At 54.9% G+C, this 13,104-nt stretch overlaps 1 protein-coding gene and 1 long non-coding RNA gene across 2 annotated transcripts in view; one reads left to right on the top strand and one right to left on the bottom strand.

Moving 5' to 3' along the window:
- The window catches only part of CACNG2 (calcium voltage-gated channel auxiliary subunit gamma 2), a 111,050-nt gene that overhangs the window by 1,781 nt on the left and 96,165 nt on the right, over positions 1–13,104 (bottom strand). Inside the window, exon 3 of the mRNA XM_045555121.1 lies at positions 42–182. Within this exon, the coding sequence (XP_045411077.1) occupies positions 42–182 (141 nt within the window). The remainder of the gene's footprint in view (positions 1–41; positions 183–13,104) is intronic.
- LOC123640484 lies at positions 10,397–11,557 on the top strand. The gene is made up of 3 exons (XR_006735995.1): positions 10,397–10,731; positions 11,205–11,287; positions 11,499–11,557. It is a non-coding gene; the product is annotated as an uncharacterized LOC123640484 (long non-coding RNA).

The raw sequence follows: 13,104 nt of genomic DNA, 5'->3' as shown, positions 1-13,104 counted from the left end.
GAGGGCCCGGACTCCAGCCTGCTCGGTGGGGTGACCGTTACCTGCAGACACGAAGAAGATGCCGGCACTCAGGATGATGTTGTGTCGAGTCTTGTAGAACTCGCTGGCGGCGATGCACAGTCCACCCATGAACAGCAGAATCACACTCAGGATCGGGAAAATGCTCGAGGCCCTCACGGCCCCTGCGGAACACGGAGGGGTGGGGAGAAAGAGAGCGGCGTGACTGTGAGACCGAGGGGTGCAGGAGGGAGGCAAGAGAGCAGCCCCTAGAGCCGAGGGTTTATGGACATAGCCCCGGAGTTGAGGTTGCTCGGCACTACCAGGGAGGGAGAGCGAGTGAGCTCTCCACTGCCTCAGGATCAAACTGCAGCACCTCTTCAACACATGGAGCCCTGTGTGACTTGGCCTTCGTCTACCTCCAGCCTCATGCCTCCTGGTCCTCATGTTCTCTCTTGTCCAGCCGCAGCAAACTTCCCAGGGCATGTCATTTTACGCTGCCGACTTTTGATATACTGAGCTTTCTTACCGTAATGTCTTTCCTGGTCTTCACTTTGCAAACTCCTGTTCATCCATCAAAACCCAGCTCAAAGTCCCCTCTTCTATGAAGCCTTCCTTGACTTCCTTAGGCAAAGTTATGAGCTCCCTTTGGGACACTTGGGCACATTGAGAGGCAGCGTTGTATAGTGGTTAGGTGGAACCACATGGCCTCAATTTGAATCTGGCTCTAGCATTTATTAGCTATGTAAGTTTGGGAAAGTTATCTCACCTCTCTGTGCCTCAGTTTGCTCATCTGTAAAACAGGGATGGTAATAGTCCCTGCCTCCCAAGATTGTTGTGAGGATTAAATGAGTTGAATCAGGTAATGCACGTAGGTAAGTTTCTGGGGCATGTAGTAAACATTCAATAAATGACAGCGATTGTTATAACTACTTATTTATACGTATGCCTCCCCCATGAACCACGGGGCATGAGGCAAGGACTGCGGCTTGTTACAAATAGTTTCTCCTCTCTGTTGGAGGACACAGCGGTTGCCAATACAAGCTCACTGAGTGAATAAACGTGGTGAGGTGGTCCAGAAAAAGGAAGAAGCAGGCGCATTGCAATGGAAAGAGAAAGTGAAAATGAAAACCCTTCAGGATGAGGTAAGAAGGAAGGACTGACAAACAGGACAGGAAAGGAGAAGAGCATGTTAATGAAAAGGGAGAAATGGACAGAGGGTGAGCTTCCACGTGTGGTGGGGGCAGGGGGAGAGGGGCACGGGCAGCCGAGGGCATGGGGGGCCGGGGCTGGGGGAGCAGCGGCTGGTGGGGCTGCGTGTTTGTGGGGTGAGTGGCTCCTGGATGAGGACCCAGAGGTGTGGCGTCCTCCACAAAGTGTCTCTGCAAAGTACAAAATTGTTTTCTATCCAAATTCAAATAGGCAGCGTGTGACCACAGGACTTGACTCCCTGTCCTGGGAACGGTGGGTCGGGCAGGAGGCAGAGCCGTCTTGAGGCTGGCGTGAGGGAAAAAGATGTCTAAATGTTTTGGCTACTTAAGTGGCTTCTAAGGAAGTTGAGCCCTGCAGCCACAGGGCCCTTTGGCCAAGCCCAGGGATTGGTCAGGGAGGTGCGTTTGGAAGGGAAGGTGCGAGGAGTAGAGCCTCCCCTAGCCCCTGTCCATGTCCCTTTGGGTGGCAGTGTGGCCCAGAAGGATCTATACAGAAATTCAGGAATATTTTTTAGAGGATTTTAGGCAGTTTGCTGGGACACGTGTGATGTAAAAACCCTTCCTCTGTCCCCCATGGGTCTGCAGTGCAGTCTACACTGCTTACAAATGTGAGTGGGTGAGTGGGTTATTTGGGGGACTTGAAAAAGGGCGGTGCTCTGTACCTAGGCGGGCATGTGTGGGCCAAAGCCGAGCTGCACGTGAGGACACTGGGGCCAGAGGAGGAGGCCAGGCAGCCAGGTCCCTCTTCAGTGTCAGCACCCTCTTCCTCCCCGGGCAGTGGCAGGATCCTCCAGCTACTGAGTGGGATCCACATTTTAAGGAAAGCCCTATATCAAGATTTGCACGCGTGTGCAAGTTTGATTGAGCAGTGCCGTTTTTTTTTTTTTTTTTTTTTTTTTGAGATAGAGTCTCACTCTGTTGCCTGGGCTAGAGTGCCGTGGCGTCAGCCTAGCTCACAGCAACCTCAAACTCCTGGGCTCAGGTGATCCTTCTGCCTCAGCCTCCTGAGTAGTTGGGACCACAGGCATGCACCACCATGCCTGGCTAACTTTTTCTATATATTTTCAGTTGCCCAGATAATTTCTTTCTATTTTTTTAGTAGAGACGGGGTCTCACTGTTGCTCAGGCTGGTCTCAAACTCCTGAGCCCAAATGATCTGCTCGCCTCGGCCTCCCAGAGTGCTAGGATCACAGGCGTGAGCCACCACGCCCGGCCGAGCAGTGCTGTTATAAGGATGAAATTGGGTAATATCTGTACTGTGTCTCACGCTAGAAGGTATACAGTAAAAGGCAGCAATCTTTATTTCTGAGGTCTTTCCTCCTTCAGTCCAGATACAACTTCCCTATAAATTGTCCTGACTTCCCACAAAGCCTGGTACAGTCTTGGTGCCAAAATCTATCACAAGGAACAGAAAGTGTCTGATTTATTCAATGAGTAAACATTTATTTGTCTCCTATGAGTAAGCAGATGGCACTTCACAATACCTGCTAACATTTGTGGAGACCTCCTGGGTGCCAGGCCTGTTCTAAGTGCCTTATGTGCATTAACCCATGCAGGCCTCACACCAGCCCCGTGAAGCAACGGGCCTTGACTTCAGGGAGATTACAGATCCCTAAAGCAGGCATTGGGACACTTTTTTTGTAAAGGGACAGACAGTAAATACTTCTGGCTTCGCTGGCCATATGGTCTCTGTCGCAACATCTCAACTCTGCCGTTGTAGCAAGTAAACAGCCATACATCATGTGTAAACAAATGAGTGTGGTTGTGTTCCAATAAAACTTTATTTACAGAATCAGTTGGTGGGCTGGATCTGGCCTGCTGGTCGTAGCTGGTCACCTCTGGCTGGGAGCATAGGCTGTACTGGGAAAAAGCCGTGTGGTCCAAAGCAGGGAGGTCCTTTGCTCCTGACTAGCTGGAAGTCTGGGAAAAAAACATGGACTGAGCGCCTGCCACTGTGCCAGGTTCTGGGCTGGGCACGGGAGACATACAGGGTGCAAAATCAGCCCTGGCCCATGTCTTTATAGGGCTCACGTTCTCACGAGGGAGATGTGCGTCTTCAGATAATAACACACCGGGGACAAAGTGCTAGGAGAGAAAGGTGCCTATGTGGCACCATGAGGGTGTGTGACAGCTAATGTCCATCGGAAGCTTAGTGTGTGCTGGGGACTGTTTTAAGCACGGTGCAGACGCTAACTCATCAGTTCTCATTACAACTCTATGAAATACGCATTATAGACTAAAACTGAGGGATGGAGAAGTTAGCATTTGTCCAGGTTTGTGAAGGCAGGCAGGCTGACTGTGGGGTCCGTGTGTCTAACCACTGCACTCCCCGCTTTCAGGCTCTATACTCACTGCCTCTAAGAGCGCCCTCTGAGCTCCTGGGGGATCAGGAAGTGCTCCCCAAGGGACTGATGGTGCCGCTGACTCTGACGGGTAAGCAGACGCTCACCCGGAGGAGTGGAGGCAGGGCCGTGGGAGAGGACACAGCACCAGCCAGGGCTGGAAGAGGCATGGCTGGTCCAGGGACCCGGAGCAAGTCCAGGGCAGCCAGTGGAAAGGCTTGGGGAGCACTGAGGCAGAGGAGGCGGGCGGGGCCAGGCCACGCAGGGCCCCGTGGGTTGTGCTAAAGAGCTTACCTTTATCCTAAGCGCGATGGGAAATATTAAAGGGCTTAAGACAGGCAGGGCTGTCATGATCTGATTTGCATCTTAAGCAAATGGATTATGAAGGGGTCAGGGTGGCTGCGGGGAACTAGTGAGAAGGCTACTGCAGTTGACCAGACAGGAGAGACGGTGTTTGGCCCAGGGTGGGTGCCAGGGGTGTGGACAGAGGTGAAGGGTTTGACAGATGGTTCGGAGGTGAAGTGAGGCTGGCTGGATGGATACAGGTAGAGAGGAGGGTGAAATTGAGGATAACTTCTAGGTTTCAGATTTGCAAGCTGGTTGGAAAAAAACATTTATGGAGGTTGGGAGAGGACAAAGCCTAGGAGTGAAGGGAGAGGTGGGGGAGGAGGCGGGAGAAATCAAGGTTTGTTTTGGGACATGCCGAGTTTGAGATGCTTTGGGGACAAGCACGTGCAGTGTGGAAGGGACAGTGGGTGGGCAGGTGTGGGGCACGGCGGTGCGTACGGTGGGAGCCACAGACACACAGGTGAGCACAGGGAAGCTTGCCCACGGACGAGAGGAGGCTCAGGCTGAGGCTTGGAGAGCCCCATTGTTTAGTGACTGGCTCAAGAAGACCCTGGGCAAATCATGTAGCATCCCTTGCCTTTCCTTTTCTGTAAAATGAAGATGAAAATCCTAACTCAGTCTACCTTACAGTATTACAGCAATTAAATAGGAAAAAGAATGTGGAAGCTTTTGAAAATGCAGAATGTTGGTAAGCGATGAACAATTTATTATTTTCTATGCTGACGACTGAAATGAAAAGCCTCCTAATTGCCCAGGAGGGAAGTGACATCTTGCCTTCTGGAGGGGATGGCCTGAGCTATAAATTCTTTGCTAATCCTCTTGCTGGCGCAACTCCCTAGACAAGTCATTTTGCGATCTGGTGCCTCAGTGGGCCCAGCCCCTCTGGCTGTCATGCTGCGAAACGGCTCTTCATGGTGGGCACAGATGGAGGATGGGGCAGAGGCTGCACGCGGGGTCCCTGCTGTTACCTTGCTCCGTCTGGGAGAGGAAGGGGGCTGGTGGCTGGTGTGGATGGGGACGTGGGGGCAGGGGGAGGTCAGGAGACCTGGGTCTGCTGCTGGCTCCTTGCCTGGCTCCCCGTGGGACCTTCCTCTGGCCTCAGATCTGCACTCTGATGGGGCTGGAGGAAAAGATCCCTAAGGTCCTGTCCCTCTTTGACAGTCCTGTGCCCCCCAGACCTCTCCTCAGGGCCCACCCAGCCAGGCCCTGCTGCCATCCCACCTGCTCCCTGTGCTTTAGTCAAGATAGTCACCATAATCAGGTACATGGAGGGCAGCTCCCGGTTTTCTGGGCATGGGGTTAAGCTCTTTATGTATGTTATCCCATCTGGGGTTTGATCCATTCTAATGGGGTCGAATCATGTGCAGGGTTGGGAGGAACTTTCTAGGCTCCTGGGCATCTCTCTCCCTCTTCTCCTTCCACGCTGTGCTGGATGGGATAGCTATGGACCGTGAAAAGGGAAGGGTTGCAAAAAATGCCTGTGTGAATGTGTGTGTGTGTGTGTGTGTGTGTGTGTGAGAGAGAGGGGGGGGGAGAGACACCTGCAAAAAGAAAGAAGAAGAGGAGAAAAAAGATGGTGGGCAAGAGGAAGAAAGAGAAGTCAGAGCAGAGGTCAGGAGCGTGGGCTCCAGGTGCAGACTGTGTGGGGTCTCACCCCGGCCCTCCCACTGGCTATGTGGCCACTGTGCCTCACCTTTCCCATCTGTATAATGGGGACAGTGACCATCTCTACCTCCTAGGGTGGTTGTGAAGATGAATTAGTGTCTGGCCTGGCACCTAGTCAAGTGTTGAACAAACGTTTGCTATATATAATAATGTATGAAAAGCATCTCGGGAGCCCTGTGAGCTAACTTTGGGAGCACCATCTGTGCAGGATGCCGGATGTGTTCCCATTTCCCACTGTCTGTAGAGACTGGTGACCAGTTGCACAAGCACAGGAGAGAGGCTGCCTGAGTTCACCCTTCTAGCTCTGTCACCGGGCCACCCGTGCCTCAGTTGTCCCATCTGCCACATGGACATCGTAAGCACACCTGGCTCGTAGGGTTGCTATGAGGAGTAACTGAGCAAACACATCTGAAGCAACGAGGACAGTGTCCGGTACCTGGGGCGCACAGCACGCGTTAGCTACCGTGACAGCAGAGCGCCCTGTTGCTGCCTCTCCCGGGGCTTCGGGTTGCCGGGCGGGTGTTTATGAAGGTGCAGGTTGTGACTCATTACTAGGTCATGGAACCAGTGTCGTGGCTTTGAGCAGCACGGAAGTCAATGAACTAGGACAGGACAGAAACTGCCGGCGCGTGCGTGCACGAAGGCCGGCCACCGTCTGGGGGCGTTTGCTCTGGTTCTGTGGGTGCGAGTGAGTGCGGGGCGCGGCTCGGGGTGCCGCCTCGCTACGGGACGTGGCAGTTTCAGCCCTGCTGACTGCGGCGGCCTCTGGGGAGAGTGTCTCTCCGAGTCCCCCTCACAACAATTCCTGCTCGCAGGGGCTGCTGGGCTGGGCTGTGGGCAGACGGCCGGGTGACGGGCCTGGACAACGCTCCCAGGGTGCAGGTGCTGCCCCAGAGAGTGTGTCGGCCGTGGGTAGGTCACTCCTCCTCTCAGGCCTCGTGTGCCCCTCATCTGTAAAACGGGAGGGTGGAGCTGGGTGGCCCTAAGGGCGTGTCGAACTCCAGCGTCTCAGGAGCTGGGATGAGGCGTCATTGTACTTCTAAAACTCTGGGGGGGGGTGTCCCTCATGCTGTCTCCCTGGGACAGCTGGGAGAGCCAGCAAAGCACCATTCAGGGAGACTCAGAGAAGGTGTGGAACTTGCCGAAGGCTGCAGAGCGCAGCACACCTTGAATTCAGGCCCTTTTATTCTACATCCCAGATTGGACCTTGACCCCTGGTCTGCCCACACCTCCTGTGCTCGGGTCCCTGGGAATCGCCTAGAAGCCTGGTGGGCCTGCAGAGGTGGGCATGGGGATGGGGGCAGTGGGGAGGAGGGGCATTCTCCGAGGCCGGGAAAGGTGGCTTTGGCCCAGTTTGAGACCCAATATCCACCTCTGTCCTCATTCTGGGAGGAGGGTGAACGTGCCAGGTGCCCTAGGGAGGTGGCACCTCATTATTCACTCAGCAGGCGCCTCCTGGGCCTGACCCCAGGCCGGGCCCTGTGCTGGGTGGGGACGGGGGAGGGGTGGGTGGGAGGCGGGTGCTCTATTTGCAGCGGCTCCACTTGGTGTCCTCAAGCTGTTCACAGTCCGGGGGGAGAAGAATCCTTAACAGACACCAAGACAAAACAGATCGGTAAACAGAGCGGTCGTCTCCGCACACACCAGCCCCGTCCTACATTCCCGGCTGCGGAGGAGGTGGCACTGTTCACCCCGTCTCTCCAGCCGGGACTCCTAGACTTCTGCAAGTCCTCTCTCTCTCTCATCTCCCGCATCCAGGCTGCCAGTAAATTCTTCCGGCTCTGCCTCCAAATACATCTAGAGTCTGACCCCTTCCCAGCCACGTCTCCACTCCTGGGCCAAGCACCTGCTTTTCTAGCGTGGATTACGGCCCTGGTGTCCTACCTGGCCTTCTCCCGCCCAGACTCTACAGTAATGGATATGGGACTGTAGTCGGCTCTCCCGCAGAGGCCTGGACGGCAGACCACATCTGTCCTGTGCTCAGAACCCTCCTGTGGTCCCGTCTCAGAGGAGAGCCGAGGCCCACAAGTCCTGCCTCCCACCTGCCCCCTTATGCCACGTAGCCATATGGCCTCCTGGCTGTGCCCGAGCCTGCCAGCCCCAGACACTTCGCACTGGCTGTTCCCTCTGCCTGAATGCTCCCCGGGATGTCTGCACCACCCCACCGCTCCCTCACCTCCTTCAGGTCTCTGCTCGGACGTCACCTCTGCCCTCAGGACCTTCTGACCACCTTCTTGCAAACTGGAGGCCCCCTCTTGGCCCCCTTCCTGCTACTATCTGTCCCTTGCACTTATCGCTGTGTCACCTACGATGTGAGCACCTAGAATAGCAAATGCTACTGAGTGGGCACCTTGCTCCGGGCTGGAGCAAAGAGCTGTCTGCTTCTAACTCACTCAGTCCTCATCGCAACTCTGGGAAGAGACCAGCGAGTCGTCCACATTGCGAGGAGACTGAGGCCCAGGGAGGCCAGCCGGGAGGCTGCAGAGCTGGGTTTGGGCCCCTCAGTGCGTGGCAAAGCCTGCTGTTAGGTTCTCCGGCCTCCCACCAGTGGCCACATTCTGTAAATGCATCCCCCAAATGCCCCTTGCGCTGGTCCTGCCTGCCTTGCCTGCCTCCTGCCCCCCGGTAGCTTCTGCTCCTGGCTGTGGCTTCCAGGGAACCCCTGGGAGGGTGTCGACTCCAAGTGCGGTCAGGTGCATCTCTCCTGTGGGGCGGGGGGTGAGTGGCGCATAGGCTTTGCCCAGGGACCTGCCTCCCCTGGCCCCGTGTCCACTTCTGGCTCTGGGGAGAGTGTGGCCTGGTGATCGGCATGTTGAGCCCTGATACGGCTGCTCTGCTGTATGAGTGTGTGTGTGTCAGGGCGGCCTGTGGGCAGCAGCCCTCTCCCCTCCCCCTGGAGGGACTATGTCAGGACAGCAGCCAGCCCTGGGCCCCTCACTCCAGCCCGAGGCTCTGAGTGTGGAGTGGGGAGACCCGACCCCACTCTGCAGTCCCAGACTACAAGCGGCAATAATAGAGTGGACTTTGGGGTCCAGCACACAGTCAGTGCTTAATACATGCCTGTGGAATGGAGCCAACTTCCTGTGAATCTTCTTCCCCCACTCCAAATCACAACGGGACAGCAAGGAGACACCAACCCCCCTCTCCTGGGCACAACACACACACACACACACACACACAACACACAGGGACCCACATACACACAGACAGACACGTGCAAACACAGATGCTTCCACGTTCAGACAGACAGACACTCAGATGCACAGATACACAGGCGCCAAAGAGACAGGACATAGCACAGACTCGTGCCATTGTGCGCAAAGACAGACACACTGACGCACGCCGACACTCATGCGAAGTCACACCCGGTCACCACCACCTCCGTTCTTCACCAAGCTCCTCAGATCTGTGGATAACGAGGGAAGAGGATGCGGAGGCCAGGACAGCAGACGCATCCGATGGGCCCAGGCGCTGGTCGGGAAAGACAGTCTGGTCACCATTTGTTACCACGTAAGCCAGGGAGAGGTGGGCATGCTGGCCACACCTTCATGGGGCCCAGATGTCAAGGGGCTGGCGTGGTGACCAGGGGCTCCTACAGCCGTCTCCCCCATCACTAGGGAGCCCCAACTCTGTGATTTGGGAGAGGCTGTGGGACTCCTCTGATACTCCTGGGCACTGAGGAATACGCGTGTCTGTTCCTTCTTTCATTTGTCCCATCAGATATTAATTGGGTACTTTCCTTCTGCCAGGCTCTCCAAGAGGGGCGGGACAGCTCCTGAAGCTTGGCCTGCTGGCTTGGGGATGAGGAAACCCCACCATCTCTGCTGCTCCCAGAGAGGAGCTCTGGCCTCCATCCAGCCAGGCCCTTCTGGCATTCTCTTTCCTCCCTTCTGCTCCACATCCTCAGTCCTGCGGCTGCTGAAACAAGGGTGGCGGCGTTACCCAGCCCACCTCAGCCTCCTTCCTGGGACCCCTCATCTCCTTGGCCTCTAAGCCTTGGTGTCCCGGGGCTCAGTGTCTGGCCCCTCCTCTCCTTTCTCCGTGCCACCCCCTTGGTGAGCTCATATAGTGCCACGGCTTTGAATGTCATCCACACGCTGACACCAGCAAACTCCTACCTCTGCCCAGGGGCTCCCTTATGAACCCCAGACTCCAGGCCCACACCGAGTGTCTGACATGGTCCCAGGAAGTCCCATGGGCATTTCTAGCTTAATGTGACCAACACTGAGCCTGTTCCCTGGCCATGGGCAAAAGCCTTGGAGTCACCCTTGACTTCTTCCTTCCCTCGAAATCACAGGCAGCCTTTGTGTCCTGTACTCGGGGCCCTAGAAGCATGATCAGTGTCTGGTCCTGCTTCAGCCTCTTCACTGCTGCCACCCTGGTTCGAGCTGCCATCACCTCTTGCCTCGATTGTCACAACAGGCTGCTAAGTCTTCTGCTGGCTTCTGCCCTGGTCCTCTTTCAGTCTCTTATGAGCAACCAGAGGATCCTGTTCAGAAGTGAGCTGGTGTCCCTCAATCAGAGAACCAAGTCTTTGCTGCACATCCAGGGTGTCTCTGGGGCCTCCCGGCACTTGCTCTTTCGTTATTCCTCCTTGCTCACTCCATTCTCACCCTGCTGGCCTCAGCCCTGCTCCTCAACATTCCAGCACACTCCCACCCCAGGGCCTTTGCACTTGCTGTCCTCTCTGCCCGGAACATTCTTCCCCCAGATACCCATGTGGCTCACTCTCTTACCTCCTTCGGGTCCTTATGCAAACTTCTCAGGGAGGACTTTCTTGGCCTCAACCCCACTCTGGAATTCCCTATCCCCCTTTCTTGCTTGATTTTTCTCCGTATCACTTATGGCAGTCTAAGATACTATATCATTAACCTGTTAATTTTGTTTATCACAGATTGCAAGTGCCCCCAAGGCCACATTCTTAGCACCTGGAAGAGCACCTGGCTTACAGGGGGCTGTTCTATGAAGATCTGTGGAATGTGTGAATTGCTCACACTTACAAGTGAAGGAAGAAGCTGCACTTGTTTCAGGGATCCCGTAACTTCGTAGGAAGTTTAAGGGGCCCCAGGCATGTGCATTCCTGGCGTGGCTCAGTCTGGCCCAGTTCTTCACTATACAGAGGCCTTGGGTTTAGGAATACTGTGGAGGCCAGAAACAGCAGGGACAAGGTACTGGGTTGTCTCCACCTGGTTCACACCTCTGCTTTTCTGGGAAAAATCAATTTAGGAGCCATTTGGGAATATGGATAATGGGGCCCAACTCCCCGGGCAGATGCTGTGTGTGGACTGGGCCCTGCTTTTGCGGGAGGGAGAGGAATTGCTTGACTGCTCCTTTCCTCTCCTCTCACCTCCGTGCCTACCCTGAAACCCAACCCCAGCCCCACGCTCCCCCATCACTGGCCACCCCTGCTCCTGTCAGCTCTGCACAGCTACACTCCTGTCCAAGGGGCCATTGCCAGTCACGTGGATGACTGCAGCAGTCCTGCATGGCCTCCCTGCCTCTAAATGACACGCCCTCCGTGCCCTCTGCCCCTTCCCCCCCACTGCCCACTCTCCGTCCTCCCAGACCTCTCTGGAACTCTCGGGGGCAGAAGGCAGGGAGGGGTGTTCGTGCACTTGCTTATTGCTGGTTCCCCCACTAGGATGTAACCTTCACCAAGGCTCTGGCTCCCTTGGTTTGGTCCCCTCTTGGATTCCCAGGACTGACAGTGGTGCCCGGTGCACAGTAAGTGCTTAGTAAATATCTCATGAGTAAAAGAATTTATGAATCCTTTCAGAGTCCAAGCCTCAGCTCTGGTGCCACCTTATCTAGGGGACCCTTCTGGAATGACCTCTTCTGGGCTGGGTTAGGGGGCAGTCTCCCTCAGCACAGCACGCTTCCTTCCATCCCTGCATGTGGCACAAGTATTAATATTAGGTCTATGGTCTGTCTCCAGATGGCTAACTCTCAGGACAGAGGCTGCTTCTGCCCTTCTCACAGCCTCCTCTGCAGGTGGGTTTGACAAAGCTGAACTCAGACCTGACTCAGGCCCCGCCCACCCAGGGTGCAGCCACGCCCCTTCCTGGGCCAAAGCCCCGCCCACCTCTGGGAGCCACTCTGCCCACCTCTCTGGCCCCAGCTCTCTTCCTCTGGAAGCCTGTGGCCTGCATGCGTTGTTCTCTGTGGCATTTGGCCATGATTTACTTGAGTGCTCACTTACTCAACCAGTCACTTCCTTGCTCACTCATCAAAGTGCATTATTGGGCAACTGTGCCCTGCCAGGCCCTGTGCTGGGTGCTTGGGGTACAGAAATGAATGGGTCACAGTTCTGCCTTCAAGAAGTTCTCAGTCTCGTGGGGGTGCACCCGTGAAATTGCAGCCAAGTGTGTTAATGGTGGAGATGTAGAAATTGCAGGGTGCTGGGGAGACCTCAGAAGGGCTTCGGAATCAAAAAGTGAGGATGGGGAGTGGGAGGGGGAATCCTAGAAACATGATTCCTGTTTCCGGCTTCTCTCACCAGCCAGATAAGAGCTTCACAGAGGATATAGAAACTCATGCCTTCCACCTTAAAAAATTATATATGTTGTCTAGCCCAAGACTAGCATTTTATAGATCAGGGGCCAGCAAACTATGCCAAATGCAGACTGCTGCTCGTTTTTGTAAATCAAGTTAAGTTTCACTGGGACACAGCCACACTCATTTGCTTCCATATCGTCAGCGGCTGCTTTTGTGCTACACGGGCCGAGTTGAGTAGTTGGGACAGAGACTCTGTGGCCCTCAAGGCCTAACTATTTCTTGTCTGATCCTTTACAAGGAAAGTTTACCAACTCCTGTTTTAGATGCTCCAAAAATATTGTCGGATTTATTCAACTCGAATCAGACCCCCGGAATCCTGCACGGCTAATGGGGTCCAAGTCTTTTGTCCAGTGACATCAAAATGAACCAAACACTCGAAGCTCTTCTCTCTTTAAAAAGAGGGAATTGAGGCATTGAGCTGTTAGGAATTGCCACTGAAGAGTTCTGTATCTTTCCTTTATTTGACCAAAAGCATTTGTTGAGTGCTTATTATGCTGCAGGAGCTGTTATAGGGGAGCAATGAATGAGGCATGTTTCCTGCCCCGGGTGCTCACAGCCCGGCTGACAAAGCATGACCTCATCACTGTGCTGCCAGGGGACCTGTGGCTCCTGGTGTGGGGCCTGGCTTTGCTCACACTTCCTCCTCTGTGGCCAGGCCTATCGCGGCCACTGCCTCTCCCCAGTGAGCTGCCTCTCCGAGGTCCCTCCCCGCCAGGCCAGTGGCTGTGTGTCCCTGATCCGTCCTGGCCTCCCCAGCACTGGGCACAGAAGGTGCTCAAGCCACGCTTACTGCACTGCCAGGCTCCTGTGGCCCTTAGCCCAGACCCAGTAACAGGTAACAGGTAACCACAACCAAACGGCCTTTAAGGAATTCCATTTAAGAGGAACAACTTGAGGGAATTCATAAAAGGAAATGATGAGCACAGTATGATATTTTTTCCTCTTAAAAAAAAAAATCTATAAATTGCATCGTGTTCCCTTCCTTT

This window comes from Lemur catta, chromosome 6 (genome assembly GCF_020740605.2).
Source record: "Lemur catta isolate mLemCat1 chromosome 6, mLemCat1.pri, whole genome shotgun sequence".
NCBI lineage: Eukaryota > Metazoa > Chordata > Mammalia > Primates > Lemuridae > Lemur > Lemur catta.
Note: the sequence above shows the minus strand (reverse complement) of the source record. Positions and strands in the feature narration are given on the sequence as shown.